The sequence below is a fragment of the Xenopus tropicalis genome, chromosome 8 (assembly GCF_000004195.4).
Source record: "Xenopus tropicalis strain Nigerian chromosome 8, UCB_Xtro_10.0, whole genome shotgun sequence".
NCBI lineage: Eukaryota > Metazoa > Chordata > Amphibia > Anura > Pipidae > Xenopus > Xenopus tropicalis.
Genome location: NC_030684.2, coordinates 121,662,072 through 121,678,474, shown reverse-complemented (window position 1 = coordinate 121,678,474; position 16,403 = coordinate 121,662,072). Strand labels below are relative to the sequence as shown.

General features: G+C 37.9%; 1 protein-coding gene across 1 annotated transcript; it reads right to left on the bottom strand.

The window, feature by feature from the left end:
- Positions 1–266: 266 nt before the first annotated feature.
- bchel (butyrylcholinesterase like) lies at positions 267–10,380 on the bottom strand. The gene is made up of 4 exons (XM_002937426.5): positions 10,317–10,380; positions 5,070–6,582; positions 3,672–3,835; positions 267–2,337 (listed from the first exon to the last, which is right to left on the bottom strand). The coding sequence occupies exons 2-4, from the start codon at positions 6,575–6,577 to the stop codon at positions 2,330–2,332; spliced, it is 1,680 nt and encodes a 559-aa protein (XP_002937472.3). The 5' UTR covers positions 6,578–6,582; positions 10,317–10,380; the 3' UTR covers positions 267–2,329.
- Positions 10,381–16,403: the final 6,023 nt, after the last annotated feature.

The window sequence follows — 16,403 nt, the reverse complement described above, 5'->3', positions numbered from 1 at the left end:
GACACATTACCTATTTTTAAGAATTGCACTGGGTGCTTTGTAGCAAGTAAAGAAATATAAAGGAGACATTAGAATAATATGTATCCAGAGAGTGGACTGATAGGGTTGTTTTCTCTGGAAAAAAGGCGCTTGATACTCTTTTTCCCCATAAAAACGATCAGCGCACTAGAGGCTGTACCAATAGTAAAGGGCAGATTCATAAATTTATTTTCTGTTTTGAGTTCTTTTCCGCGTAAAAAATCAAGAATTTGAATAATGAATAAAAATGCGTTTTAATAATATTTATTAATTGAAAAAAACAAAAATTGTGAATGTCACATTTCTTGCAGAGTAATTTAGAAGTCAATGTAAGCTATTTTAGTTCAAATTTTACCTATTTAGTGAATTTGAGTTTTTCAAATTTTGTTTGAGCTTTTCAACCCAATAAAAACGAGGTGAAATGTACAAATTTAAGATATTTAAGTTTTTTCCACAGTTTTATTTGATCTTGTTTTTTTTTATTTTGATCTTTTAATGCTTGTGTGCTCTTTCAGTTGTGTCCAAGGTCATGATATAAAACATGAATTTAGGCTGCCTCCGTACAAAAATATATTATACTTTACAGATTCTGCTTTAAACATGTTTGAGAATAAACGGGAACTTTTGAAACAGATCAACCGTTTTTGTCATATGTGAGTCTCTTAACTTTATTTTCTTAACTCCCAGCATGCAGCATGCAAACCAAAGCAAACTCATGGAACTTTATCTCCAAGGCATCACAGAAATCTCTGAACTCCAGACGCCATTATTCCTTGTGTTTCTATCGATCTATCTTCTCACTCTCGCAGGCAATGTACTTATCATAATTATAATTTGCCTAGATCCACGCCTTTATAAACCCATGTACTACTTTCTGTGCAACCTCTCATTTCTGGACTTTTCATTAGCCTCAGCTATTCAGCCAAAGTGTCTCGTCATGTTGGTAACGAGGATTCACAGCATTTCCTATAATGGCTGTATTACGCAGCTCTATTTTTTCATGTTTTTGACTGCAGCTGAATTTTTTCTCTTGGCAGCTATGGCTTACGATCGTTACATAGCTATTTGTAAGCCTTTACAATACCATCTTCTCATGAACTATAAAGTTTGCACTGTAATGTCTGCAGCATGTTGGGTAGCTGGTATGCTAGAGCCATTGTCCCATGTAAGGGCTTTTGTTCAACTGCCACTGCAAACAGCGCAAATCAACCATTTCTACTGTGATTACTCAGCATTGCTGAAAATTTCTTCTACTGATACCAGAAGAATCGAAGTCATGACTTATTTAGCCGGGGCATTGGTAGGTATGCCTGCATTCTCTCTTACTATTGCCTCCTATGTCTCCATCATTGCTGCTATTGTGAAAATCAATTCATCTCAAAGTAGGCAAAAAGCCTTCTCCACCTGCGTGTCCCATCTCACAGTAGTCTTTCTCTTCTATAGCACTGTTCTGATAACAATCATGCAACCTATTTCCAACTATTCTTCCACCCATGGCAAGCTTGTCTCCCTTCTATACACCATATTTGTTCCCTCAATTAACCCCTTTATCTATACACTGAGAAACCAAGATGTGAAGCGATCTTTTTACAAAGCCAAATCAAAAAGCATAAATGGGAGGATCAGGCAGTTAATATAATTACTGATTCGAGTTATCTGCAAACCCTGGGACACAGACTGCAGCAGGGTAAAAAGAATAAAGCACGCTGTCCATATTAAGGTTATAACATTTTACTTTATAATGGCAGAACTTGCAGCACAAGATTTAGACTCAGTAAAAAAAATCTCGTTTTTGGATGCTAAGATGTGAAAACAGGTGGGATTGAGGGCACCCTTTAACATATAGAAAAGTAACAGTTCTAAATACTTGCCATTACTGTTCCTTACAAGTTTATTATCTCAGTGTAGCCCCCAACATTCCATATAATCTACAGCCATGAAACATAGGTGGCACTTTCACCAACATGCTAGACAATGCATTGTGATGGTCATTAAATAAACTCTTCTGATTACAGGGATGGGCTGGTTTCAATGGTAAAAACCAAATAATGCACTTGTGCTTTACCCGATGAGATAATTGTACATTCATTAACTTGCAATCCAAATTAGCAAATAATCAAACTCTGGACCTCAGTGGGTGCTCTTTTACTTGTCAAACTTCAAACATTGTTGATAATTACGTACAACTCATTTTAGTTTAAGTACAACTTGAATAGGGTCATCTTCTTAGTAGCTTCTACTCTGGTGACATTTTTATTACAATAGACTATTGTGTTGTTGTTGTCCAGTTTCAGACTTCCCAGCACGTTCATTATTTTACTGAAAAATAAAAATGTGGAAAAATGTTGTTTTGTATTCTTTGTCATCTCTTTTCTGTATTCACATTTAAAGCAGTCCATAACTCTGCCCCACCCTACATCTCTGAACTCATCTCTAGGTACCACCCAACCCGCTTGTTACGCTCCTCTACTGACCTGCTCCTCAACTCCTCTCTCATTCCCTCCTCACACACTCGCATTCAAGGCTTTGCAAGGGCTGCCCCCCTTCTCTGGAATTCGCTCCCACAAACTGTCAGACTTTCTCCCAATCTCTCTGCCATCAAGAGATCTTTAAAAAGACATTTATTTAGAGAAGCTTACCCTCATTTAGTTTATCATAACCTCAGTGTGCTGCTAAATGCAAAACCCTGTGCTACATCTCTTACATTGCTTAATTCTGATCTTGCCCATTCCCACACCTTGTGTCTCTACTCCTTATCATTATAGATTGTAAGCTCTATTGGGCAGGCCACTCCACTTTTGTATTGGTTGCCTTGTATGTAATTCTTATGTCCAGTGTAAAAACCCACATGGTGCTTTAAAAAAACATTAATAAAAATAATAGGGGTAGATTTATCAAAATGTGAGATTAGAGATCAACACAAAAATTCACCCACTTTTTAAAATTCCTATGGGATTTTTAGAAGTGTATTTATCAAATAGTGAATTCTAAGGGGCAGGTTTAGTAACTTTCTGATGTTCTTGGTTTTAGAGTTTTTTTAAGCCACGACTAAACTCATTTCCACTAAAACCCACAAATGTCATATATTAAAAGATCCAAATTGACAAAAGCATGAATGAAAAAAGACATGGAAAAAACTCGAAACAACTTTTTTGTACTGTGGCACAATGCAAACCTCTAATACTACAAAGCAAAGAAAGATCTTCCAGTTGCAAAAATGACACCTTATACATGATCTTGACAGCTTTTGGATGGAATATTTTTGCTTTTGGATTTGTTAGTTTTGCCACATAATACAGTAAATCGCAAAAAAAATCACTTTTCCCTCAACAAAATCAAATTTGATGAAAAAAATATGAATCAGGGAAAAAAATGAACGTTATAATTAACTGATAATTGATAAATAATCTTCTAAAAATCCCAAATGAATGTATAGAAAGCGGGTGAATTTTTCTGTGTTGAGCTATAAGTACCCCCAAAGAAAAGCCCTGGTATACAAGGTAGTTAAAAGGAAAAATGATGAGTAAGTAAATAGATTGCTGAGTAGAAATACAGATACCTTTTTACCACAGCAAGGTAAAAGACTGCCGATTTATTTTTGTTTATGGTTTTTCTCAACCTGTTATAGTATGTCTAGAAATAGACCTTCTTACCAAGCTTTAGGAGTGAAGGAAAGAAGAAATTCCAAAACTGGCAATTGCGCATGCTCAACATTTGGTGAACTTCTGATCCATTCAGCTTCAAAACTGCATATTTTTCATCTTTAAGTGAGTACTGTGGCCATACAAATCCATCTTCTGCTTCAACATTAGGTGATCTGCAGTCACAAAAGGAAAGTAGAAGGAAAAAAGTGATGTTTTGATATTCTTGAGAGGTAGAGAAATTGGGGGTTATGTAATAAAAGTCACTACGTTTGCCCAGGGGCAGTGACCCATAGCAACCAATCAGCAGGCAGAATTAGCGATAGTGCGTTTTTTTGCACATGCGATATGCGTCTTAACGAATGCGAAATGACTTTGATAAATCGGGACTTAATTATCGCATGCTTTTTAATGCAAAAAAGAATGCGATAAGCGTTATTGACCTTTAGTGAATCGGCACCATAACATCTTCAATAAAGCTTTTTCTATTATCATATTTTTTTTAATCCTAGTCACATGATAAAATACAGTGGTGTATAAATCTATTTTATATACTGTAGGTCAAAAGTGAAACACATCAAAACACCTTGTGATTTCTCTAACTTCTCTTAATAATACAGCCAATGATATCTCAAACAGCAAAACATAACATTTCTATCCCATTTCTTAGCATTATTAATTGTGATAGTTAGTAATATCCATAAGGATTATAAATATTAAACTCTTACAAACGTAATGCTAAAATTGTCCTTAGTTTAGGTAGACTGTAAGCTCTGTGGAGCAGGGGCCCTCTTCTTCTTGTATCTTTAACACCTAGCACTTAATATTCTTTAAATAGGATTCTAACTGGTAAATACCTTGTACAAAACGTTTGAGTTTATCGTTTGCAGTTACTCTCTGTACCAACCAGTTCTCCTTCAACAAACTCTAAGGGCTGTGACACATGGGGAGGTTACTCACCGCACAACAAATCTCCCTGTTCGCGGGCGACTAATCTCCCCGAAATGCCACATCCCACCAGCGATTTACATTCTAGCCGGAGGGATGTGGCATTTCGGGGAGATTAGTCGTATGCAACAAGGGAGATTTGTCACACGGCGACTAATTTCCCCATGTGTCACAGCCCTAAGGGCAAAAAAATTACAATTTTTTTTTTAATCAGTTTTTTTTGTCACTTTTTTTTTTTTTAAAAATAATAATCTCACCACCTAAAACCTGCCTAAACGTTAATGCAAAATAAAAAAAACGTTTGTAGAAAAACAGGAAGTTGATCATGGGGAAAAAAAAGATTTTTTTTTCTCCTTATTCCCTTAGCCAGGAGATGGTTAATGAACCCCCCAAATCTGCATGTAGCTATAAATTAAGATCAGGAGTTGGGAAAGAATAAATAAATATAGTAAAATACTATACCCCGTTCTTGCAAAATTGGCCCACAATTTCATAATTCTTTTGCTAAAAAGGAGCTCAGATCTGGTGTAACGACCTTTATTGATAAATGGTTTCCCAAACAGCATTGGTAATTCAGCACCATGCAGAGCTCCCATCCATTCTGGCCAAGGATCATTTGATGACCGATGATCATATTCATAGAAGAATACGTTATTTTGATGTTCAACAGCATATCTTGCAAAACCTTTTACAGGACAAGCAAAGTAATAGTCCCGAAGAATCAGCTCCATGGCTTGTCGATTTTTCTCACCATTATTTACATCTTCCCAGTCTTTATATTGCAATAGAATGGATTGTATACCAAGATCACCTGCTGAAGGAAAGAATCTTTTCAGCCTTTCTAACAGCTCTGCTGAACTAATTGAGCTTTCAGTTTGTATGTTAAAGTCAGTAGAACCTATTAAAGTAAAAGGGTTTCCATCATCCTTTGTTATTCCTAACAAAATGTCTGTTCTTTTCATAGATTGGCCTAGGACATTTTCTGGAACGTCTACTAGAAAATCATGATCTACAATGGGAAGAAACTGAGTAAGGGCATATGGTTCCTTAGCCAAAAGTTGCTTTTCAGTCAGGTGTTTTGGATCTTCATTTAATAAACAAGTTATAATAGCGTCATCGTCTGTTTGAGGACATTCGAGAACTTCAGCTAATTTCAAAGCTAAGCGTTTTGCTCTCTCTTCAGAATTTAATGCCCAGTTTGATGTCCCAGACCCACTTTGGACTATGGCTCTGTTGTAGTATGGATAGCTTTTAGGTGATATTAAATGAAACCCAACAGATGCTGCCCCAGCACTATGTCCAAAGATAGTCACTCTATCAGGATTCCCACCAAAAGCTGCAATGTTTTCATTGATCCACTGCAGAGCTAACCTCTGGTCAAATAATCCAGCATTTCCTGGTGCATCCTTGTGTCCTGGCAAAGCCAAAAACCCAAATGCTCCAACTCTGTAGTTCATTGATACCACAATAACATTTTCTGCATAAGCAAGCACGCTTCCATCATATATATCTAAGGAAGTTGTGCCAGACTCAAATCCACCTCCATGGATAAACACCATAACATGGGCATCTTTTGGCTTAGAAGGTGGCACCCACACATTAAGATGAAGACAGTCCTCGCTCATCTCATTGTTCACTAGAAACATTTCAGTACCAGGAAATTCAGCAAATTTATTTTCCCTGTTTTGAAAACAAGATTTCCCAAACTTGTCAGCTTTTAGCACCCCGTGCCATGGTTTTCGTTGCTCAGTCTTTTTGAATCTTAGCCTTCCAGTTGGTGGTTCCCCATATGGAATTCCTAGATATGCAGTGACATAACCTGACTTTACTGATAAATTTATGCCGCTGACCTTTCCCTGTTTTACTTCCACAATGTTTTCATGGCCGGCATTAGTACTTAAAATAAGGAATGACATCAACAGATTACAGACTTGCAGACATCTAAAACAGTTTCGCTTGGTTTGGAGCATCCTGTCTGTCAAATAGAAAACACAATAATAATAAGATTACACACAATACTACATGATATAATTATAGTAAACATTTCAAATACAGGTATGGGATCCATTATCCAGAATGCTCAGGACCTGGGGTTTTCCGGATAAGGGGTCTTTCCATAATTCAGATCTCCTACCTTAACTCTGCTAATAAAATTATTTAAACAGTAATTAAATCCAACAGGATTGTTTAGGCTCCAGTAAGGATGAATTATATCTTAGTTGGGATCAAGCACAAGCTACTGATAATGGGTTTCCGGATAAGGGGTCCGATACCTGTACAAATATAATATTGTAAATAAAACAAGATAGAAGTAAATTTCAGAGCTCACGAAGAACTGATCCTTTTTTAACAAATATTATATATTAGTTTTAATCTTTCCCCTTTTTCTCACCTTCTGCTTCATGTATGCTCTGTGATTAAAGGCATATTTTCACCCCACATGAATAAAATGAAAAACATTTTCATATACAGTCATAAAAGCTATAGCAACATTTGTTTGTAATGTAACTGAATTGCTTGGGTCCAAGAATTATCTGCTGTAATATTAAACATTGTGTTCAGACACCAATTCAATGAATATATTTTGGTGACAGTTTTAATTGCATGGAGCAGCCAAGACCATATTGGCAAAAGGAGTAACCTGACTGATTAAGGGTTTTTTTTACAGATCCCCGGGGAACAAGCAATAGAGCTCTAAGGGCCACAAGATCTCGAGGAGCAGAACGCAGCATCCGGAGGTGAAGATGAGCTTTATCCTTACCACTTCCTGCAGCAACTAAATGACGCTCAAGTTAGGGGACAGGTAGGGAGTGCAATGTGGCTCCCACTGCCCCTCTCGTAAAGAGTGGTCTCTTTTCATTTTAATTTGATATGGTTTTTCAATTCAGAGCTTTTAATAAATAACTAGCCATTCGTGGTTTTCATGGAAATGGATTTTTTTTTATGGTTTTAAAAAACGCTAAAACCACTAATATCAGAATGTTGATAATTTGCTCATCACTAATTTCTGGATTAGTGATGAGCGAATCTGTCCCGTTTCTCTTTGCTAAAAAATTTGTGAAACATTTGCGAAACGCAGCTACCGTGCAACTTTTTCCACACTCGCTGAATTTTTGCCAAACAAATTTTTGCAGCAGTTTCACAAAAATATTTGCCAATGGCGAAATGAGGAATTTCGCTGCAAATCTATGCCTGGCAAAATCTTTAACTCATCACTATCCAGGATACTAGAAAGCACAATATTCTCCATTCTGTTCAGAAAAATTATTCATTTATTAAATAATGTTTTGATTTTAAAAACCATTCAATTTTTTTTTTACTTGAGTGGAGATGTGGAGATGTGCTTTGCCTTATCTGTGACTTAAAAAGAGCGGTAAATTACTGTGTGTTGGGAGCACCTTTCATTAAGTAGAATAACATCACATGGTCTGAAAGGTCAGACCTAATGTTTTACCTTCAAATAGCTTCACTGTGTTCAAAAACCATTCTAGCAAAAGGTCTTTTTTAAACACAAAGCACACGACAAGATTAGATATATGCAAAAGAAATTGCCATGTCTATGACATTTGCCAAGGGCAGGGGGGGTAAGTATAGGGCCCCAATATGTCCTGCACCACAAGCGCTCCCTGACTTGCATGTCTGTAGGTTACTGCATGCTCGCATTTTTTGCACTTTGCCTTCAATTTCATAAATGAACCCTTTTTCCGGATAAGGGATCTTTCCGTAATTTGGATCTCCATAACTTAAGTCTGCTAAAAATAATTTTAATATTGAATAAACCCAATAGGCTTGTTTTGCCTCTAATAAGGATTAATTATATCTTAGTTGGGATCAAGTACAGGTAATGTTTTATTATTACAGAGAAAAGGGAATCATTTAACCATTAAATAAACCCAATAGGGCTGTTCTGCCCCCAATAAGGGGTAATTATATCTTAGTTGGGATCAAGTACAGGTACTGTTTTATTATTACAGAGAAAAGGGAATCATTTAACCATTAAATAAACTCAATAGGGCTGTTCTGCCCCCAATAAGGGGTAATTATATCTTAGTTGGGATCAAGTACAGGTACTGTTTTATTATTACAGAGAAAAGGGAATCATTTAACCATTAAATAAACTCAATAGGGCTGTTCTGCCCCCAATAAGGGGTAATTATATCTTAGTTGGGATCAAGTACAGGTACTGTTTTATTATTATTACAGAGAAAAGGGAATCATTTAACCATTAAATAAACCCAATAGGGCTGTTCTGCCCCCAATAAGGGGTAATTATAGCTTAATTGGGATCAAGTACAAGGTACTGTTTTATATTTACAGAGAAAAAGGAAATCAAATTTTTAAAAATTAGAATTATTTGCTTATTGTGGAGTCTATGGGAGACGGACTTTCCGTTATTTGGAACTTTCTGGAAAACGGGTGTCCGGATAAGGGCATACCTGTAGCTTTATTTCTTTGTAGAGCTATCCTGTCAACCAGTGTGTATGTATGTATAACTTTATTTATAACCAGTACTAAAGAAAACAAAAACCTGTATAATAAAAGCCCTATTCAAAGTATGAATCCCAAATATAATTTCCAAACCTAGATGCCTTTCAGTTTACAGATTTAGAATGGCCCTAGTTTCTATTGCTGATTAAGAAATTAAACTGAAAATAATTGCTATCCGAGTCCAGAGAGTTCAAGGGACCTCGGGGAATCCGATGTGCCGGCTGGAAATGGAGCTGACAGAACAGAAGTGGAAAAAGATTTTCGAAAGCACTATTTCATAAGGACAATCAACTCAAACCCATAACATATGGTAATAACCAGAGTTTAGTAATTAAAGAGAAGGGGTGTTACACAATCTACACAGAATGTATGCAGAGATGGTGATGTAGCATGTATAGCCAATGCAACTGCACAGAGGCTCTCCGTAGCCCACACTAACAATTACTTATCAAAAATGATTTACTTTAACATGTGGCATACGAAAGTTGTAACCCCTTAACTTCCCTCGACTGCGCTTTAATCAGGAAGTGGCACCTTGCTACCACTCTTATAATCTCCTAGATGTCTTATGTCAGTACAGTGGAGGTAAATATAAGAAGGGGGGAAGCTGCAATGGGGTCCTCTGCTAACTGTGTTGACCCCAGCCCTTATATTTTCTAAAACTCAGGGGCCGTCTTTTATAGGGGAAGACGAGCCTGAAATACAGCCAGGTTGAGTGGTTACTTGTTGTCTGGGAGAGTTGAGAATGTCAAATTTGAACCCCAAAAAGCAAAAAATATCCAAAGAATATAATCAGTTTGAAAAAACTTTAGATACTACTATACTTTACTATGCATTTTATTGTGTATTAGTGACCAGAGCTTTAGTCAGAAGACTTCCCAAGACAATTCAGGGAAGTGCCAGCCTATTTTCTTATAGAAACAACTTAGTGTTGAATCAATTATATTTCACACTTAGTTATATTAATTATATAATGGAATATTAAAACTAGTGTTCGAATGACAGTTCCAAAATGTTATGCTTTTAAAACCAAAGCCAAAATGATTCGTAATCTACAAACATTAATAAGAACTTTTTAAAAGTAAAATACAATTTCATTTTACTAATTAATTACACCTAAGCAGAAAACATATTTTGTTTCAAATTTCATAGAAGTGTGAAGGGCATTTTATTAAGTAAGACAAAATGTAAATAAAATCTAAAATGCACATTTCTACTTACCAGTTCCTAATACTCTGTATGCTTGGTAGCACTATGCTGTAGGTCGCTTGTAACTTATTTATACATTAGACTCCTCCTTAAAAATAGAAACCAATTATCTGTATTAGGACAAAGTTCAGCAACCCCTTGCAGCAAGGTCTGCAAATAACAAACAACTGAGTTTCACATAAAAAGATTTTTCATGTAGTTCCAATAAAAACAGTACTCACAGGTGCTCTAACAGCATTAACATTGTGAACTGCACCGAAGTATGGCCACTTGAGGGCAAATATATTTTAAATGAAATTATAAAATGGACTGGAAATCCTTATAATTCTTTTTGCACAAAGAAATGTTCTGGTACTTGCCAAAACCCCCCAAAAAAGGAGCGTCAGATAACCTGACCCTATTATCTGAGTACCCAGCTTTTTATGGCAGAATGTTAACCATAATAGTGTATAATACTGGCATTGCCAGGCTTGCATGGTGTAAAAATCGACGTAATTATTTAATGTGTTTTTTCTTCCACCGGAATTACGAAAATTATGTCGCAAAATCTGGCTTCGGACGCCCAACCTCTCTGTTTATTTAGTGTCCTAATCTTACATTTACAATACATTTTAAAATGCACCCTAATAATGTTATAGGACCTGTTATTCACAATGTCTTTACATAATTTGGATCTCCATACCTTAAGTCTACTGATAAATAATTTAAGGCCACGATAAGGAATAATTATATCCTTCTTAGGATCAAGTAGAAGGTTCTTTATTTTATTACAGAGAAATAGAATATGTTTTAAAATTTTGAATGATTAACGTAAATTGGAGGACTTTTCCGTAATTTGGAGCATTCTTGATAAGGGTAACAAATCCCATACGTGTATAATTGTGTTGGATTTCTAATTTTCAACTCATTATCCATACTAAATCCATCTGTCCATTTGGGCATGTATGTCACCTTAGAGTGGCATTTTTAGAGGACAATCTTCCACCACTTCCAAAATGTTATACACCTTTTCAGCAGGTGCCTGTTTTAATGGCAAATTAAGACATTAGAGAAAACACAGCTCCTCTTTTTCTAAAACATTTATCAAATTGGCAGTGTGCCAGTTAAGACTGTGAGAGCAGTTTTGGATCCCCTGCACTCATGAACATTTTCTCTTAATATTTTATCTTGCTCTCTGAGCTGTAGGGCAGGTATTTCTGATGGTAGTGCTCCTTGACAAATTTTTTTTTTGTATTCTTGCTGGTACATAATTTGCATTCTCTATGTGTATTTGAGCAGGACTGATATTACATAGAAGAAAATGAACATTCTTTGCTTTTGTCTATGTATCTGCAACAGCATGCACTGCAGTTGAGGGCACTGAGAGTCCTACTGTATTTGGAGATCAAAAGTCATCAAGGAACCAATTGGAAACTTGAGAGTAGCAAAAGTGGCAAAAAGCAGGAACAAATCGCAATGTTTTGGCACATTTGCACCCTGCTCTGCACTCAGCCGGTATCTTACTGGTATAGCTGCAAAATGCCCGCTAGGGCCAGTGCAGAAATTACAAATATACCAGCAATATAGCTGCTGGTAAATTAGTAATGGAAGCAACCCTACCCACAATCTCTCCCTTGCTGACTCTCTCCATGGCAGATCTCTCCCTTTTATATAGAGGCCAGCTTCTGCCTTGCCCATTTCCCCACCAATCTACCCAATCCCCTGTCTAGCATGCCCATTTCCCCACCACAAAAAAATGTCACTGCCCAGCCCCAACCTGAATGACGGTAATAAAAGGAAAAAAAGGTGGCAAAGAAGCCTGCAATTCAAAATGGAGTGCAGAGATCTGTATCTGCTTTATTAATATAAACGCCAGAATCAGCACTGCCACAAGTCCAATATGGAAGCTCCTGCATGTAGGGTAGAGGCCACAAGACAGCACTGCTCAGAAACATAAAACTGGCTAATGGCAGTTAATAAGGAGATCTTTATCGGATTTAACACAAGATTGCCTGATGTATAGTACAGGTATGGCATCCCTTATATGGAAACCAGTTATCCCAGCTCCCATAGAGTAAATTTTTTAGCAAATAATTTAAGTTTTCTCTGAAATAGTAAAATAATACCTTGTACTTAATGATAACTAAGTTGCATGGATCAGTATTGGTGGCAAAAAAATCCAACAGGGTTTATTTCATGTTTAAATGATTTTTTAGCAGTCTTAAGGTATGGGGCTCAAAATTATGGAATGACCCCCTATCCAGAAAACCCCCTGGTTCCAAGCATTTTGGATAACAGACCCCATACATATTATAAATTTCTGTATTCTGATACATGTTGTAAGTACAGAAGTGGTGGTGAGTTCTAACTTTCACCCATTGATAAATACACTTCTAAAAATCCCATAGGAATGAATAGAAGGTGGGTGAGTTTATATGTATTGAGCTGTAAACTCATATTATTTTAAGACAATTTGCAGTTGGTCTTCATTTTTTATTGTTTTATTTTTAAATTATTTCACTTTTTGTTCAGCAACTCTCCAGTTTGGAATTTCAGCAGTTATCTGGTGGCGTTCGGTAGTTATCTGCTAGGGTTCAAATAACCTTAGCAACCAGAGATTGGTTTGAATGAGAGATTGGTATACATGATTGGGGGAGGACCTGAATAGAAAATTAAGTAATAAAAAGTAACACTAACAATAGGATTGTAGCCTCACAGAGCAATCGATTCTTTTGCTGCTGGGGTCACGGACCCCCATTTAAAATTTGGAAGAAGGCAAATAATTCAAAAACTTTAAATAAATAAATAACGAAGACCAAATATACAACTTGCTTAGAATTGGCCATTCTATCACATACCAAAAGCTATCTTAAAGGTGAACCACCCCTGTAAATTAAGTCTAAGCCAACTGTCTCACACAGGTAGTGGTAAGGGTTAAAACTCCGTAACCTCTATAGCTAAAAACCTTTCTACCTTTCTACATTAGCTGATGATTCCCTTTATTTATTAATCCAAAGTTCAAGCTGAAATATACAGCTGTGTTTCTAAGAATGCCAGACAAGCAAAAACCAATTACAGTGCATCTGCTTTCCATGAAAGGGATGGAAAGCCAAAAATGATATTTTATGTCCAGTGAAAGAAAATGTAAATCTAAGACACTTTCCTATATACTGTAACTAAAGATGTTATTTCTAAACATCATTGAAACTGAAAGCAGCATCTCATTTATTTTCTGCACTGCTGGTTCTGACTCAATTCCAAGCTAAATTGTTTCAAGAATCAGAAGGGTCAGTATTAGTGATGGCATGGATTTGCGGTGAATTTCCACATTTCACCATTGGCGGATTGTTTCGCAAAATAGATGAAAAAATTTGCTGCGCGTCAAAATTGTTGCATGTCAAAAAAGAATAGCCACGGGCAACAAAAGAATAGCCACGTGACAAAAGAATAGCCGCGGGTGACAAAAGAATAGCCGCATGACAAAAGAATAGCCGCAGGCGACAAAAGAATAGCCGCAGGCGACAAAAGAATAGCCGCGGACGACAAAAGAATAGCCGTGGGCGACAATTTTTTATTTTTGCTGTGCGGCATTTTCGGCGTTTCGCAAATTGTTCATCGTTTCCCTAATCTTTTGAAAGATTTCGGCGAAAAGAGACAGATTCGCTCATCACTAGTCAGTATACAGCAGTGATCCCTAACCAGTGGCTTGCAAGCACCATGTTGCTCCCCAACCCCTTGGATGTTGCTCCCAGTGGCCTCAAAGCAGGTAGTTATTTTTGAATTCTTGATTTGGAGGCAAGTTTTGGTTGCATAAAAACCAGGTGTACTGCCAAACAGAGCCAGCCTATATAGGGGCTGCCTAATAGCCAATAACAGTCCTTATTTGGCACCCCAGGAACATGTTTTATGCTCGTGTTGCTCCCCAAGTCTTTACATTTGAATGTGGCTTACAGGTAAAAAAAAGTTGGGGATCCCTCATATACAGGGTCAAATTTTGTTTAATTCACTGAATGGTTAAGAGCAAATTTCGAATGGGTGTAGTTGGTTGAGGTAAAATCTGTAATATCCTATTAATTCCCCCCCCCCTTTACTTACCTTCTCTGCGCTGATCAGCCTTTATAATTGCCAGCCCACCTCTGCCCCGCCCATTATCCTGCAAAGTCTGCCCATTTACCAGTCACATTTACCCTTTCCCCACCTGGTCCACCCATTTCTTTGCCCCTTATGTCATAGCTCAAAAATGACATCATGGTCCTGAAAGCTAGCATTATAAGGAAAAAAAAGGTGGGAACCCTAACCAGCCTAGAATGTATTGGTGCAATACTGTGGGGCACAGGCCTCTAACTAACAAGTGCCACAGTGCTTATGGGCTTTGGGAAGCAGTATAGCAGCCCTATACTCTAAAGACCACATGCATGCCACGTTTATTCTGCACATCATAAAACAAACTCTTAATTGACACATAAGATTCACTCATTACTAATCCCGAGGGCAGAAATTGTCCATTTACTCTGCTTTAGCAGTAAATAACCTACAACATGAGTCAGTCTTTTTGCAAATTAGCCAATGCCCCCTAGGGAGGCTACACATTGTCCTAAATAAAGAAATAGGCATAGAAAATATTTTTACCGCAATTTATTGATTTTATATTTCATATAATGCATTTATTTCTAATTAGCATATATAGTCAGACAACCTACTGCATCATTATCGCAGTGCCACCTCACTCAATCTATGTGATCCCCAACCAGTGGCTCAGCATGTTGCTCACCACCCACTTTTATGTTGCTCCCAGTGGCCTCAAAAGTATAACTCCAAGCAGAGCCTCCTGCAGGCCAGCAGTCCACATACCAAAGAGCCAATCACAGCCCTTATTTGGCACCCTCATGCTTCTGTGGCTCACCGACACTTTTTACATTTAAGTGTGGCACATAAGTGAAAAAGGTTGGGGGACCTCAGCTTTAACTGATCCCCTAAAGTCATTTTTTTTTATTTACTATAGCATATATATATATATATATATATATATATACACTGCTCAAGAAAATAAAGGGCACACAAAAATAAGACATCCTAGATCTGAATGAATGAAATATTCTTATTAAATACTTTGTTCTTTACATAATTGAATGTGCTGACAACAAAATCACACAAAAATTATCAATGGAAATCAAATTTATCAACCCATGGAGGTCTGGATTTGGAGTCACACTCAAAATTAAAGTGGAAAAAAACACTACAGACTGATCCAACTTTGATGTATTGCCCTTAAAACAAGTCAAAATAAGGCTCAGTAGTGTGTGTGGCCTCCACTTGTCCGTATGACCTCCCTACAATGCCTGGGCATGCTCCTGATGAGGTGGCAGATGGTCTCCTGAGGGATCTCCTCCCAGACCTGGACTAAAGCATCCACCAACTCCTGGGCAGTCTGTGGTGCAACGTGGCGTTGGTGGATGGAGCGAGACATGATGTCCCAGATGTGCTCAATTGGATTCAGGTCTGGGGAACGGGCGGGCCAGTCCATAGCATGAATGCCTTCCTCTTGCAGGAACTGCTGACACACTCCAGCTACATGAGGTCTAGCAATGTCTTGCATTAGGAGGAACCCAGGGCCAACCGCACCAGCATATGGTCTCACAAGGGGTCTGAGGATCTCATCTTGGTACCTAATGGCAGTCAGGCTACCTCTGGCGAGCACATGGAGGGCTGTGCGGCCCCCCAAAGAAATGCCACCCCACACCATTACTGACCCACTGCCAAACCGGTCATGCTGGAGGATGTTGCAGGCAGCAGAACATTCTCCATGGTGTCTCCAGACACTGTCACGTCTGTTGCATGTGCTCAGTGTGACCCTGCTTTATATTTGAAGAGCACAGGGCGCCAGTGGTGAATTTGCCAATATTGGTGTTCTCTGGCAAATGCCAAACGTCCTGCACGGTGTTGGGCTGTAAGCACAACCCCCACCTGTGGACGTCGGGCCCTCATACCACCCTCATGGAGTCTGTTTCTGACCGTTTGAGCAGACACATGCACATTTGTGGCCTGCTGGAGGTCATTTTGCAGGGCTCTGGCAGTGCTCCTCCTGTTCCTCCTTGCACAAAGACGGAGGTAGCGGTCATG

Coding starts and splice junctions, on each gene's coding strand:
- bchel (XM_002937426.5), bottom strand. CDS start 6,577: ATGCTCCAAACCAAGCGAAACTGTTTTAGATGTCTGCAAGTCTGTAAT. Junction 3,836..5,069: donor GCCAATTTTGCAAGAACGGG/GTATAGTATTTT, acceptor TTGTGACTGCAG/ATCACCTAATGTTGAAGCAG.